General features: G+C 45.4%; 2 protein-coding genes across 6 annotated transcripts; both read left to right on the top strand.

Moving 5' to 3' along the window:
* The first annotated feature begins 1,058 nt into the window (after positions 1–1,058).
* On the top strand, positions 1,059–6,351 carry LOC124691828. Of its 5 annotated transcripts, none has more exons than XM_047225102.1 (4): positions 1,059–1,292; positions 2,707–2,781; positions 5,636–5,909; positions 6,287–6,351. In XM_047225102.1, the coding sequence occupies exons 1-4, from the start codon at positions 1,124–1,126 to the stop codon at positions 6,288–6,290; spliced, it is 522 nt and encodes a 173-aa protein (XP_047081058.1). In that variant the 5' UTR covers positions 1,059–1,123; the 3' UTR covers positions 6,291–6,351. The 5 variants fall into 5 exon arrangements, 2 of the variants coding, with proteins under 2 accessions (XP_047081058.1, XP_047081059.1); XR_006999178.1 differs by lacking the exon at positions 1,059–1,292 and adding an exon at positions 2,146–2,334 and having other exon boundaries at positions 2,409–2,781; XM_047225103.1 differs by lacking the exons at positions 5,636–5,909; positions 6,287–6,351 and adding an exon at positions 3,019–3,198.
* Positions 6,352–7,499: 1,148 nt separating this feature from the next.
* LOC124691829 (thiol protease SEN102-like) lies at positions 7,500–11,142 on the top strand. Its single transcript, XM_047225104.1, has 5 exons — positions 7,500–7,579; positions 9,738–9,768; positions 9,871–9,963; positions 10,033–10,295; positions 10,504–11,142. Exons 3-5 carry the CDS (start codon positions 9,927–9,929, stop codon positions 10,855–10,857), a joined length of 654 nt encoding a protein of 217 aa, XP_047081060.1. The 5' UTR covers positions 7,500–7,579; positions 9,738–9,768; positions 9,871–9,926; the 3' UTR covers positions 10,858–11,142.
* Positions 11,143–12,844: the final 1,702 nt, after the last annotated feature.

Below are 12,844 nucleotides of genomic sequence, written 5' to 3' on the forward strand. Positions count from 1 at the left end.
TCATCTCCTCCCCACTAAACCCTAGCCGCCGGTGCCGTAGCGCCGCTTCCGCTCAGCCCTAGCAGATCCGCCATGAGCAGCGCCGGACGCGGCCAGGCTGCCGCGCCTCCACCTCCACCTTCACCTCCCACTCCACCTCCCCGGCCTCGAGCTCCGACGACGAGTTCGACTGCGAAGACGACACCGACCTCCTCCACCCGGTCGGGGACGCCGCGGCCACGGCACTCGCGGCGCGAGAAGCGAGAGGAGGAGCCGGCGGGCCACGCGGCGTTGGACGCCGAGGCTGGAACGGCCGCGGGCGGCGGCCGCCGCTGCAGCCGAGGACTCCGACTTGGAGATATCTTGGTCCTCCGATGACCCTGATGCGCCGACGCCGGAGGAGAAGGCGGCGGAGCAGCGGGCCCTCGTCGAGTCTTTCGAGACGCTCAAAGACGAAGCCGCCAACGCGAGGCTGGAGCAGTGCCTGCAAGAGGACGCGGCGGCGCACCGAGCCATAGCGGCCGCGCGGGAGGCGGCGGAGAAGCAAGCGACGAAGCGACGCAACGACGGTGCCGGCCCGTCAGGAAGCAAGTAGTCTAGGCCTATAGATCTACTTTGTATAGTTTTTATGCATTTTTATGTACTACTTTCAATGTTTTTACTATGTTGCAATTCAAAAAATGGATCGCCCCGGTGGGAGCACACCCAGACGCAAACGGACGAGCGGACAAAATATGTCCGCGGGGCGACGCAAACGGACGCTCGCGGCCACTTTTGGGCGTCCGAAATGCGTCGCGCCGCTGGAGATGACCTAAGTAAACCACAAAAAATAGGGCATTTTCATCCAATGGAGGAAATCAATTTAATCAGCTCACCTTCTCAAATGGTGAAACAGAGTTGGGGGCTGTTCCCCACGGCTGCAAGGAAACCTGTCACGTCCTGCACGGAAATTATTGTGGATGGACGAGGCAAACATACTCTGCCTGTACGTGAGTCTGCATGTGGGCCCATTATACTGCACCGGTAGGGTAGACCAGTGTGGAGTAGAGTAAACCGGGACCTGGCGACTAGATGGGCACGGTATCTTCTTGTCCCTCTTCTTCCCAAATGCTTCTTCCCCGGTCGCCCGCTCCCTTCGTCGGCGATGGGGGAGAAATCGGGAGAGAGGGACGGGCTCCACGCGCGAGAGAGTCTACGGATGAAACTCTCGTCCCGTGTGTCCGGCCGCATAATCAGCTCAGACAATTCAAGATGCGCCGCTGGCCGGCCAGCAGATGGTAAGGAGAGGAAGAGGAGGCACGACCGGCGGCCGGGTACGTATGCTCCTCCATGAGACTGCTTTGCCTTTGATTTTTTTGGCTGACTGTGCTGTGCTCGCGCGCGTGGATCCAGCACATGGTTCATGTATCGACATGGGAGCTGCGGATCGAGGTTGCGAGTCCACATCTCTCGCGTGAATCTAGCTCGGCTCAGCTCCTTCGAGTGGGAATCAGTGGACTGGATCCTAATTCTACCATGCAGGTGCTTGCTGATGGATTGACTTGTTCGAGAGCACATCCCCAAATCGATCTCTAGCATGAGCAGCTCGATCTACAACGTTCACAGAAAAGATAGAGAGATGGATATGAGAGCCAGATCAGTCATTGACTGTTTGCCATGCTTGTTCCTGTTTACCCTAGCTAGCTAGAGGAATCGAACTGAGGGCGACAGACCCAGAGAGAGAGAGAGAGAGAGAGAGAGAGAGAGAGAGAGAGAGAGAGAGAGAGGAGGGGGAATTGGAGTTTTTTCTTATTTTTTCAGAAGGAAGGGGCTGTACCAGCCCACTGAGTTCCTCCGTGCGAGTGCGACAGCACAAATTCAGATGCAGACACTTTCCCAGTCCCCAAGTACCATGCATATCGATGAACTAATGACCTTGTGTGTAGTAGTATGTGTTAAGTTTACGGACCCTGACGTTTATGTACATGTAGGAGTTCAGCTCCACCTAAGGGTCTTGCCATTGCATATGAAGAAACACATCATCCAAAAACAGTCGTGATGCACTTGTTCTGTTCGTACCAACTCCTACACCGACGAGACATTATTTTGCCTCAAACCAAATTTGTTCATCACCACTTTCGTCTCCAGAAGATATATATGCAACTTTAATTTCCTAAAAAAAAGAATTATCTATGTGCAAAGTGTTAAGCAGAAATACTAGTCAATGGCCAATCGACTGGCAGTACTATGCCTAATCACGGGCTGGCCTGCCTATTATTTCCCCGTGCCCCGCTTGTTTTTCGCCTTTGCCTGCCTTGCCCAATTACAACAAGGGCTTTAGGTGGACCCGAGGAAAACAAGCCGAAACTCTAACGAGTAAGGCTCGCCTTCATTATCTAAAAAAAACAGTTTTCGTACCTCGAAACCCTAAATATGTCCTCCTTTCACAGATGGGCGCCGAGCCGGTGGCCGCCGGCGGGCGACCTAACGCGTGCAGATACATCGCGGTGGGTATCGGCCATCGCATCTTCTGGCCCGATCGAGGGCCCAGCGCAACGGCACAAGAAGAAGCAAATCTTGAATCGATCTGCATATTGTGAAGTTAGGCATCGGTGGATCGGTGGATAGATGGCACTTCATGATTAATTCCATATGTCCTTCGATGGATCTTCTGTTCTTACGTGCTGTCTCCATTGATCAGATGTTCTACTGACAAAGACTCCTTAATTTCCCCTTCGTTTCTTACAGAAAGTGCAAGTCAGTACATCAGGACGGGCTGGATCGCTGTAGGTGAAACAGGTGATCGCACTTCTAATGTTTCAGGTACAAAACTGCACGCTTGATCTTCCTATAAGAAATTGCAATACCATGCCATGCCCGTCATCAGCGTGACTTGAAAATTCCTATAATATATGGCACATATACGCACACATGTAGACCCGGGCTATTATTTGTTTATACACCTTTCAACTATATATTTTTAGTTGCACTATTTCTTCCTTTTAAATATAGACGAACATACTCATAATGATTCGTCAAACATGACTCTTTTACTCGCAGGAAGTAATGGTTTTAGTTCAAAAGTGTCCACGTGAAACCACTACACTTCTTTAGGAAGTACTACAGATAATTGTAGTTCATTCGGCCCCATTCGGTCATTCCCATAATGCTTCGAGTGTAAACTTATAGGGGAAACAAATTAGACGATCAGGTTGATGATATGTCTACTCTTATCCAATATTTTATTCATTGAGAACTGGGTTCTAGCTCAGTGGCAAGAAGCGAGTGCGCAGCCAGCCCACCCGGGTTCGAATCCCCATCCGCGGTAATTTCGCAGGAGGGGCAAATAAACCGGGTTATCATCCATCCGCGTCCATCCGCGGGGAGAGTCTCATCCTACCTAACAACGTATAGCCAAGGGAGGGATCATTCCCCCGTTGGTCAACGTTTTTTTTGAGAACTGAGTTCCAGCTCAGTGGCAAGACAAGGCGAGTGCGCAGCCAGCCCACCCGGGTTCGAATCCCCATCACGCGGTAATTTCGCGGGAGGGGCGAACTTTAATCGGGTTATCATCCTAGCGTCCATCCGCGGGGAGAGTCTCATTTCTACCTAACAACGTATAGCCAAGGGAGGGATCATTCCCCCGTTGGTCAACGTTTTTTAATATTTTATTCATTAGTTATCCTACTCGGTTTGTACTCCACCTGTAAGAAATATGTAACATTACTTAGAGGGTGTTCAGGATAGCTCCACTTAGAGAATTCACTTCCCAAACATTGGAACTCTACCTTTTTGGTGGTCGAGTTGAGATTGCATCCCGAATCACAAATTAGGGCTCCTTTGATTCATGGGATAGAAAAAGCATATAAATAGGAAAAGCATAGGATTGAGATGTCATGCCTATGTGAATTCTATGTGAAGATGGAGTGTGTTTGATTGTAGCAAAGAAATTTTTTCATGAGGTATGACTTAATGTTTGTTTTCCTATAGGATTTACAATGTAAGATTCCTATAGGATTAGTTTCTATAGGATGTGTTCCTATGAATCAAACTACTTGTGTAGGAAAATTTCTCATAGGATTAAAATCCTACACAATTCCTTTACAAATCCTATGAATCAAAGGAGCCCTGAATTAGATAAGCAACGCCTTACCTAGTCAGCGCTAGACCATTTACCATTATCACCCGCATCATCAGTTGCCTTCTGCCGCTCGTCGTCGCATTTCCACCCCCTCTCTCCTCTTGGGGGGGAGCTGCTGCCTGCCTCGGCACGAAGCCACAGCCCGCCTTTGCTTGGCCCCTGAGCTCGATGGTGTGCCCCTTTCTCCTTACCTGGCTCGGTCACATCCTCCTCCGCTGATGACCCCCTACCACTGCTGCGTGGCTCACGTCACCCCCTGCTTCGGTAAGCAAAGGTTTTTGATGAGGCGCCGGAAGTGGTAGTTGAAGTGGTGGAGTCTGATCTTGCATTTAGTGTGAACTGTGTCGAGTATGTTGGGACATCTTATTTGTTGCATTTAGTTCCAACCATGTCGTGTTTTTGTCTGATCTATGTGGTTTGATGAACATTTGCTAGTATCTTACTCTTATAAAAACTATTGTTTACGGTTTGCTCACGCTCAAAAATCACCTCTTAAGTTTCCAAGAAATCGATTGCCGTGAATCCAGGCCACTTTGATAGGGTGGGGCATACCTGACTTGGGCTAGGTCTTTTTCATTTTTTTCTTCTTATTTTCTATGGAAGACACATGGGTTGTGACAAATCTTAGCCCCACCCTTCCTTCCCGTTGGCTCCACCACTTGTTGCAGCAATTATCATACATAGACATATGTGTTGATATTTTCAGTAGTTTATTTGTTTGATATGTATGTTGATACAGTTTATTTATATGGGCATTAGGATGGCATAAGAGAACAACTTATGCAATAAAAAGGAACTTTATTGCTACCAGCATTCAACTTCTGCAACTACGTGCTAGTCTTTTCAATGTTCAAAACTTTGAATTTGAATTGTTGCCCTTAAATTTATGGCTGAACATTGTTGAGTTGTATGCATTAGAAATAAACATAATGGTGTTATAAAAAAAACCATCAATTCAGCGAGCCAAACTTGGTGGGTGACGGATAAGCCAATTAACTAATTAATCACGGATCACCGGCCAACCGACCATAAATACTTACTCCCTTCGTTCCTAAACGTGTTATATTTAGGAACAAAGCCATGCTATGGTTTGCATCACTATAGTGTCAAACCAGGTAAAAAAAAAACTATAGTGTCAAATGTTTTTTTTTAACACACTATGGTGTCAAATGTGGAGTCAAACTTGAATATACTCATAACTACGGTTTGCTTTATTGCATCACAAGAAAAGAAAAATACTAAAAATGCAGTACATTTGATCCTTTCTGAAAAGAATACTAAGTACATTTGAATTTCGATAAATCTGCGACTTCCTTTTCAGGATGGAGGGAGTAAGAGATTTTAGTGACGGCTTATAATAATTTCTTATAAAATGCAGTACACCTGAATCGTTCGGAAAAAAAATCTGTAGGAATCAATTCACCGAATCATTGACTTTGGGGGAAAAATTCTTAAGGTCTAAAATTCATATAAAAAACCCTACCAAAGAGGCAGATCTAGGAAACAACACAACTAAGGAAGCCCTCGAATGGACAGGGCCGACGGTGTTAGGGTTGAAATTTGGGCGTGATCCCGTTCATCCTGCTCCCATACCCCGCTCGATCCTGCCGGCGGCGGGCAAGATAGCCCACCTGCTGCTCTGTCTGCCGTCCTTCCCGGCTGCGCCCCCACCCGATCTGCCGCTCGCGCTCCCAGGCGCGCTCCTGTCTCTGCCACCTCCCCAAGTCGTGGTGCGTCTCCCCCCTTCCACGCTGCTGGACCCAGACGTTGCCTCTACCGTTGCTCTTCCATGGCCTCCCCTAGCCACAAGGTGCTTTTCTTATGCATGCTCTGCTCCTCCTCACTTCTCTGCGTGCTGATACTTGTATTTATGCAATATATATACGTATTTCGTAGAGATCTAAGCCTTTTCTTTTTCCTAGCACAGCAAGTTCTGAAAATTTCACATGACATGGGGTGGGGTTTTGTAGTCTTGATTCATCCTTAAATTTACAGAGTCAAATGCAAGTTGTGTAGAAAGGGGGTGGGTGGAGGGATATATAGGATGAAGCCATATGATTTAGTACAATACAATTGCTGGGAGCCTAGGTTTTACATCAGAGAACTAGCTATTAAACATCAGCTCAGCCCTTTACATCTATTTGAAGCTGCTACACGTATGAGCTAACATTCAGTGGTGGTTTGTAGGTGACGACGACACATTATGTAGACTCACAGTTAAGGAAGTTTCTTAAGTATACTACCCGCTTGACAGAACAAGATGTAAGCCAATGATTTGTTAATAGTGAATGTTGTGATATATTTATTTTATAAAGGAACACTGCCATGCTTAACCATGTACGTTCTAACTAATTTTACCTTGTCCTTGTTATTAGAAACTTACACGAAAGGTCAACAAGATACATAACAATGTACTTAATTTTCAAGTTTTACAAGATCTCAAACGACGCATTGAGTCAGTGATTCAGGACTTGGAAGGTTCAGCATATATTGTTTTGAAAGGTACATTAGAATGAATTGTTATAGTTGACATTTAGTGCAATTGAAGAACTTAACTGAAATTTTCATTGATAATGCAGACAAGCCTACTATTGCTGAACTAGTGGGGAAACAAAACCCAGCTGATTTCTTTGGATGTCAGCCTATTTGGTTTGTTGAGGAATTTGGTAAGAACACAAAACGCATGCCTTTTACTGAAAACTGCGTACAATGCTCTTTGACAGTATGTCATCTGTTTTACAGGCCCTACAATTACATCACTAGAACAGATGTGTCGAACAAATCATAAAATCCTGAAAGATCTTGAGACCGGATTGCATCTTTATTTTGATCACAGTGACCCACTATTGTCAGCGGTGCAAACTCTTAACAAGAGAAGTAAGGAAGTCTCTAAGAATGCATTAGAGATTTCTAATCAGTTCTCCCGTTATAACAGCCGTATCAATGCTGAGTTATTATGGATATCTGAGTTTCCAAAAACTCTTGAAATGTGTTCTGAACAATTGACTATCAGTTTGCAAACAATACTTGATCTGCAAGAGTCTCTGTTCCAGAAGAGTCAAGTTATGGATGATCTTGTATGTTGCAAAGATACTTCTCAGGATTTCAGGTCACAGTTCTGCAATCTGCACAATTTATTGAGGACTTTGGAGGCCACTGAATTGATGTCAAGGAGTTCTATTGCCGTCATGCAAGCTGTGGCTGAACTTTCTTCCCATTGTAAGAATGTCTCAAGTATTTATCAGGAAAAACAAATTATTTCTGTGGGATTTATTGGATGTGAGAAACTTGTGAAGCAGAAAATCCCGAAGGTGTGCGTGCTGGAATTTCGTAGAATTTCCTATTGTTACTGAAATTTATTTAGAATCTTTCAGCACTAACATCTACTATTTTCAGCTGGAGAAATCTTTGAATGAACTTCATCTAGAAGTCAACAAGGCTAGGGAATTGTATGATGAAAAGTTCAGCCGCCTTACAAAGGTATGTTCCAATTTCTGATTGTTTTCTGGTTTCTGTAGTTATCAGTAATGCATGGGTTTTGTTGCCTCAAAACATGATTGTATACGTAGCCTCACCCCTGTTATTTCAACCAAGAATTTTGTAGTCTCTGTAGAGAAAAATGTCCAGAATTGTTAGAAGTCTATATGATCCAAGTATTTAAGAAGAAGATCCTGTTACCTTTAAACTTTGTGTGATAGATGTGCCAAATTTAATTGTGTTACAGAGAATAAATGACAGTAAACTGGAGCATTATCTCTATTTTCATAGGCCTGAAATGCTCTTGGCAAAGTTTATGAGTCGAGGACCTATTGCTGGCGCTTGCTTGACTATCCATTAAAAACATATTTGCTGACGGGTTAGGGAGATGATGGTAAGGGCTATCCCGATGTTGCAGACTGGTCCATATACTCCAGTAGACTAGAATCACAATTACAATGAAAAAGGGTATACCCTAGGCATCGTTTCAGAGCAGCTACAGCATCATGTACTGCCTTTTTAGTGTTGACAGTCCTTGTCAGAAAACTAGACTATGTCTGAACCCCCTTGCTTCTTAAATTTCCTTAAATATACTTCTGGCAAATTCAACTGAGTAGTAGTGTGTTTTTGTCACTGAAAGGACTTATCCTAGTTATAATTTTTGTGGTCAGTCTTACTAGGTTATGGGGTGGGTGTTTCAAACATATGGATGTTTGGTAGTGTTACGGAAAAATCTCCTAACTTAAATCATAAGGGTTTCACATCATTTCTACTTTCATAAGTGTGGAAAATTCCCCTTTAAGGCTATTTTTAGATAATGTAGCATGAAAAGCTCATTACTAACTCTCTTGACATTCAAATGATCCTAGATTCTGCTGAGCTCTGCTATTTTACCTTGTGCCCTGTGTGTTTAGATTTGTGCCATCTTCATTATAAATAAGATCTCATTTTTTCCTTGTTGCCATGTTTGTGGCATTTCGTTTTGTTTCATTGTACCATTTTTTATCTTGTTTTATTAATATGTCTGTGAACATATGTAAATGGTGGATAATGTTCATCCTTCGGGTCAATGATGAATTAATAAGATCTCATTGCAAATTTTTCAGTTTAAAGTGATTCAGTCCATTCCACATCTGAAGAGTGTAAAATGTCATAGATATACGCGGAATATAAGAATTTACCGTTGTCTGTTGGCCAAAATGGCCCCCCACGAGATTATATTGTCTATCTGCTGATTGTCATATTTGACCACATCCATAGGTTTAAACTATTGTAGTGGAATGATATGGTAGTTTATTGGCAAAATATTTCTCTAAAGAACATGTCTGCAAGAAATGTGACACATGCCAGCCATTTCACTCAGTTAGACTACCTTAAACTTGATTGTTTGATGTTATCTGACAGACAAATACACTAACTTTATTTGGTTTGGGACATAATGGTTAATGTGAGTCTGGTTATCATACAAATGTACTTTTTTGTTGCATTATCTTCCCTTATGTCTTGAGTTGTACTTTGCTGCAAGAAACTTTTCATTGAGTAGCTATATTGTTTGAGCTGGCACTCATATTCTAGTTTACCACATTTCTTGGTCACCGGAGGGATTTCCTCCCCTTGCAGTATCCATGTCCCTGTTTTTTCTGCCACATCTCTTTACTAGCTAATCATATTGTGTATTTTTATTTAATAATGTATTAATGATAGTCTGAATAATGAAAAAATATTTTTCCTTCAATGCAGTAGCTTAAATGAGAATTAGGATATACTTTTGTAGTATTAGTGTATTTCTGATTTAAATTGGACCTAGGACTTTAGGTATATTGAATTTATATGTTTTGTATAGATGCCTGCCAAGTGCAGCAGGTCTGAACCGCAATCATGTCCTTATGCTAGATAAGATAACTCCCTCTGCAGTATCCATGTCCCAGTTTTTTCCCGCTACATTTTTTTTTTGACACCTCCGCTACATTTCTTTACTAGCTAATTATATTGAGTAGTTTATTTAATGTATTAATTGAATGACAGTCTGAATAAATGCTAAATATTTAGCTTAAATGGGAGTTAAGATAGCCTTTTATAGTTTTATAGTGTATTTCTGATTTACATTGGACCTAGGACTTAAGATATAATGAACTAATCATTAAACTGGACATATTTTCAGGATGTGCTACTACCTGACAAAGAACTTTATGGTCAGTATCGTTCTTTCACCATATACACCAATATAGTTTAGGAATGACTTTTTACTTGTGCGAGCTTCTCATGAATTTTAATCAATTTGTTTCATATGACAGTGTTCAAAGTAGCAGGTCCCTCTGACATCAGTTGGAGAATTAGAGAATTTAATAATATGAACATTTCACCATCAATTAGGACACAGGGAAGAGGTAAGTGTATAGACTTGTTCTCTGTCTTCCACTCTGTGGTTGTTAGTGTTGAAACTTGACAATTTACAGGGCAATGTGCATATGTATCAACGGTGTCCTGTACTGAATCCCAATATAAGAGAGAATATGCGGTTTTCGCTCGAAGTGGAAGTAATGAAGCAGAGGAGTTTACTCTAAAACTCTCACCTGATCATCTTGAAGATCTAGTCACGGCATTTCGCAAGACAAATTCAAGGAAAGGTTGCAATACGCTTGACTACTGTCTAGAAAGAATGCAGGCGCAGGGCATCGTAACCGAAGAAGCATATGATGGCGCAAAAGAGAACTTTGACGTATGATTAATGTTACCTTTTGCACTCAATATGCCTCTGAACTAGTTTTAATTTTGAGTTAATCTCTGAAATAGTTGTTGATACATGTCATTCGTACACCCAAATGCATTGCCAAAGATTGGAAGCTACTATGCTACCTGAGAGTAACATTAGTATTTGTTGGTTGTTGGTGCATAATTAATCATTCTAATGGCTGTTTTGGTTTCAGAGTTTCCAACGATACCGCATAAAAGGATTTGAGGACCTTAGTAAGGCTAACACTATAGAGGTCAAGGAGAAAATCACGCAAGGGACAGCACTGATCGGGAATTTCAGAATCACCACAGACTACTACAGGCTTGGTCCTGATGATATATATAATATTCCAAAAGATGCAGTCTATGAAACAAATATCATGGGACAGGTGTGTTCACATTGTGTGGTGATTCTAGGCTATGGCGTGACACCTGAAGGCCTCTCCTATTATATCTTTCAAAATTCATATGGTCCATTATGGGGAAAAGATGGGTTTGGCAGAATAGCATGTGATTGCCTCAAGCATCTTTACTGCCCTAGTTTATAGAATATCTGGTACTGTAACATGTTCTAAATCGATCTCACCTTAACAATGGAGATATGGTTCATGTGGGCGCTTTCTTGTTAAGAAGGATCACTCTGTTATGTAATACCCCTCTTTGGTTGACAGCAACTTGCATCAGTTCTTTTTTGACAACTCTAATAGATGTGTTAGTGGAATAATGATTAAGGAATCATCATTATCTGACACACACTGGCAGTTGTCTCAGTTCAGTGTAATTTTTGCATAACATATGACACACATTTAATTATATGTGCATTCCTTTGTCTAGTTCATGTGGTCTCGATTATGTGATGAACTGGCACCTACTTAAGTTCTCAAGTTCTCACTTTCAGTGGAGATTGAAATATGTGCTGTTGGATTGCAAATGTATGGTCTAGATCAGTTATCCATATGTTTTATGCATTTTGCAAAGAAACGCCTGCTTCCTGCGTGTGCATTTTCAATCCCGTCTCATGTTCCCGCCATGCAATGAAGAACCACTTTTGACCATTGATTTCAAGGCATGTGTTGCTATCCACCGTACATCATCATGCAATTCAACCTCATCATCATGTGTTGTGCAAAACCGAACGGCTGTAATCCACCGGATTCGCTCCTACTGTTCTCCCGCTCCTCCCGCGCTGGAACCTGGAAGCCCCTCAGCCCTTAGGGCATCTCCAACCGGGCGATCCAAACGGATGCGTTGGGCCGTCCGTTTTGGGCCGTTTGGGTGGCCGAACGGACACCCGAACAGCGGCCCGCGTCCGTGTGTCCGTTTGGGTCGCACGCTGCGTCCAACGCGCGGACGCACCGCAAAATCGAAAAAAAATAAAAACAAAATGAAAATGAAAATTTAAACTATATTTGATTAAACATATGCCCTATTTTGGGCAAATAACTAACAAAAGAAGCCCTATATGGGCTTTAAATTTAAAAACCCTAAGCTAGGGTTTGGTCGCCGCGGTGGCCGCCGGTGCGCCGCCTAGGCCGTGTGGGCATCGTCGGCGTCGACGACGTCCCCGGGTGGCGAGGCACTCGTTGTGGCTCGACCGCGTCGGGGACTCCGGCCACGGAGACCACGGGGCCTCCTCCCGAGCCGAGCGGGGGTCCGGAGCCACCCGAGGTAGCGGCGGCGCACGGAGCGAGCCGCCTCCTCCCTCAGGCGCCGCTCTCTCTCTGCCGCGGCGCGGCGCCCGGCCTTCTGGCGCCGCTCCTCCTCCGCGCGGCGCCTAGACTCGTGCCGCCGCTGCTCCTCCGCGCGGCGCCTGGCCTCCTCCCGCCGCGCCGCTTCCTCCTCCTCCCGTCGCGCCTGGCGGGCCTGGGCGTACAGCTCCCAGGCCTCGGCTTCCTCCACCGCCTGCCGGGCCGCTTCCTCCAGCTGGGAGGTTCGAATGGCCGCCTGGAGGTGCGGCCATTTCTCGTCCTCCTTCGCCGCCGAGATGAGCAGCGCGGCGCGGTAGTCGGGGTCCTCCTCCGACGACTCGGGCTTGGGCTCGAGCAGCAGCGGCGGCGGTTGCGGCAATGCCGCGCCGCCGCGGGCGGCCTCTCCGATGTGGAGGCCGCCGTGGTTCCCGCCGGCCCGCAGCGCCGGCGGCGGACGCCGGCTGCTGCTCGCCTCGTCGTCGTTGGCTCCGGGAGCGAAGACTCGCTTCGGGGCCATGGCGGCGGTTTCGCTACGGGAGTGGAGTGGGGACTGGAGTGGAGGGCCAGATCCCCTCCAGTCCCCATTTAATAGGCTTCCGGGTCACCGACAGGCGGTCCCAGGGGAGCCGAGACGACAAGCGCCCGGACGTGAGCGGACGCCGCGTGCCATCCGCGGCCACGCAAACCTAGCCCAGATTTGGGTCAGGTTTGCGTCGTTTCGGACGCCGCGGCCGTCCGTTTTTACGGTGCGTCCCCGCGTTGGGCCGGGATTTTATCCGCCTCGACTCATTCGGACGCGCGGGCGCGGGATGGGTCGCCCGGTTGGAGATGCCGTTAGCTCCACACC

Source organism: Lolium rigidum, chromosome 2, assembly GCF_022539505.1.
Source record: "Lolium rigidum isolate FL_2022 chromosome 2, APGP_CSIRO_Lrig_0.1, whole genome shotgun sequence".
Classification (NCBI taxonomy): Eukaryota; Viridiplantae; Streptophyta; class Magnoliopsida; order Poales; family Poaceae; genus Lolium; species Lolium rigidum.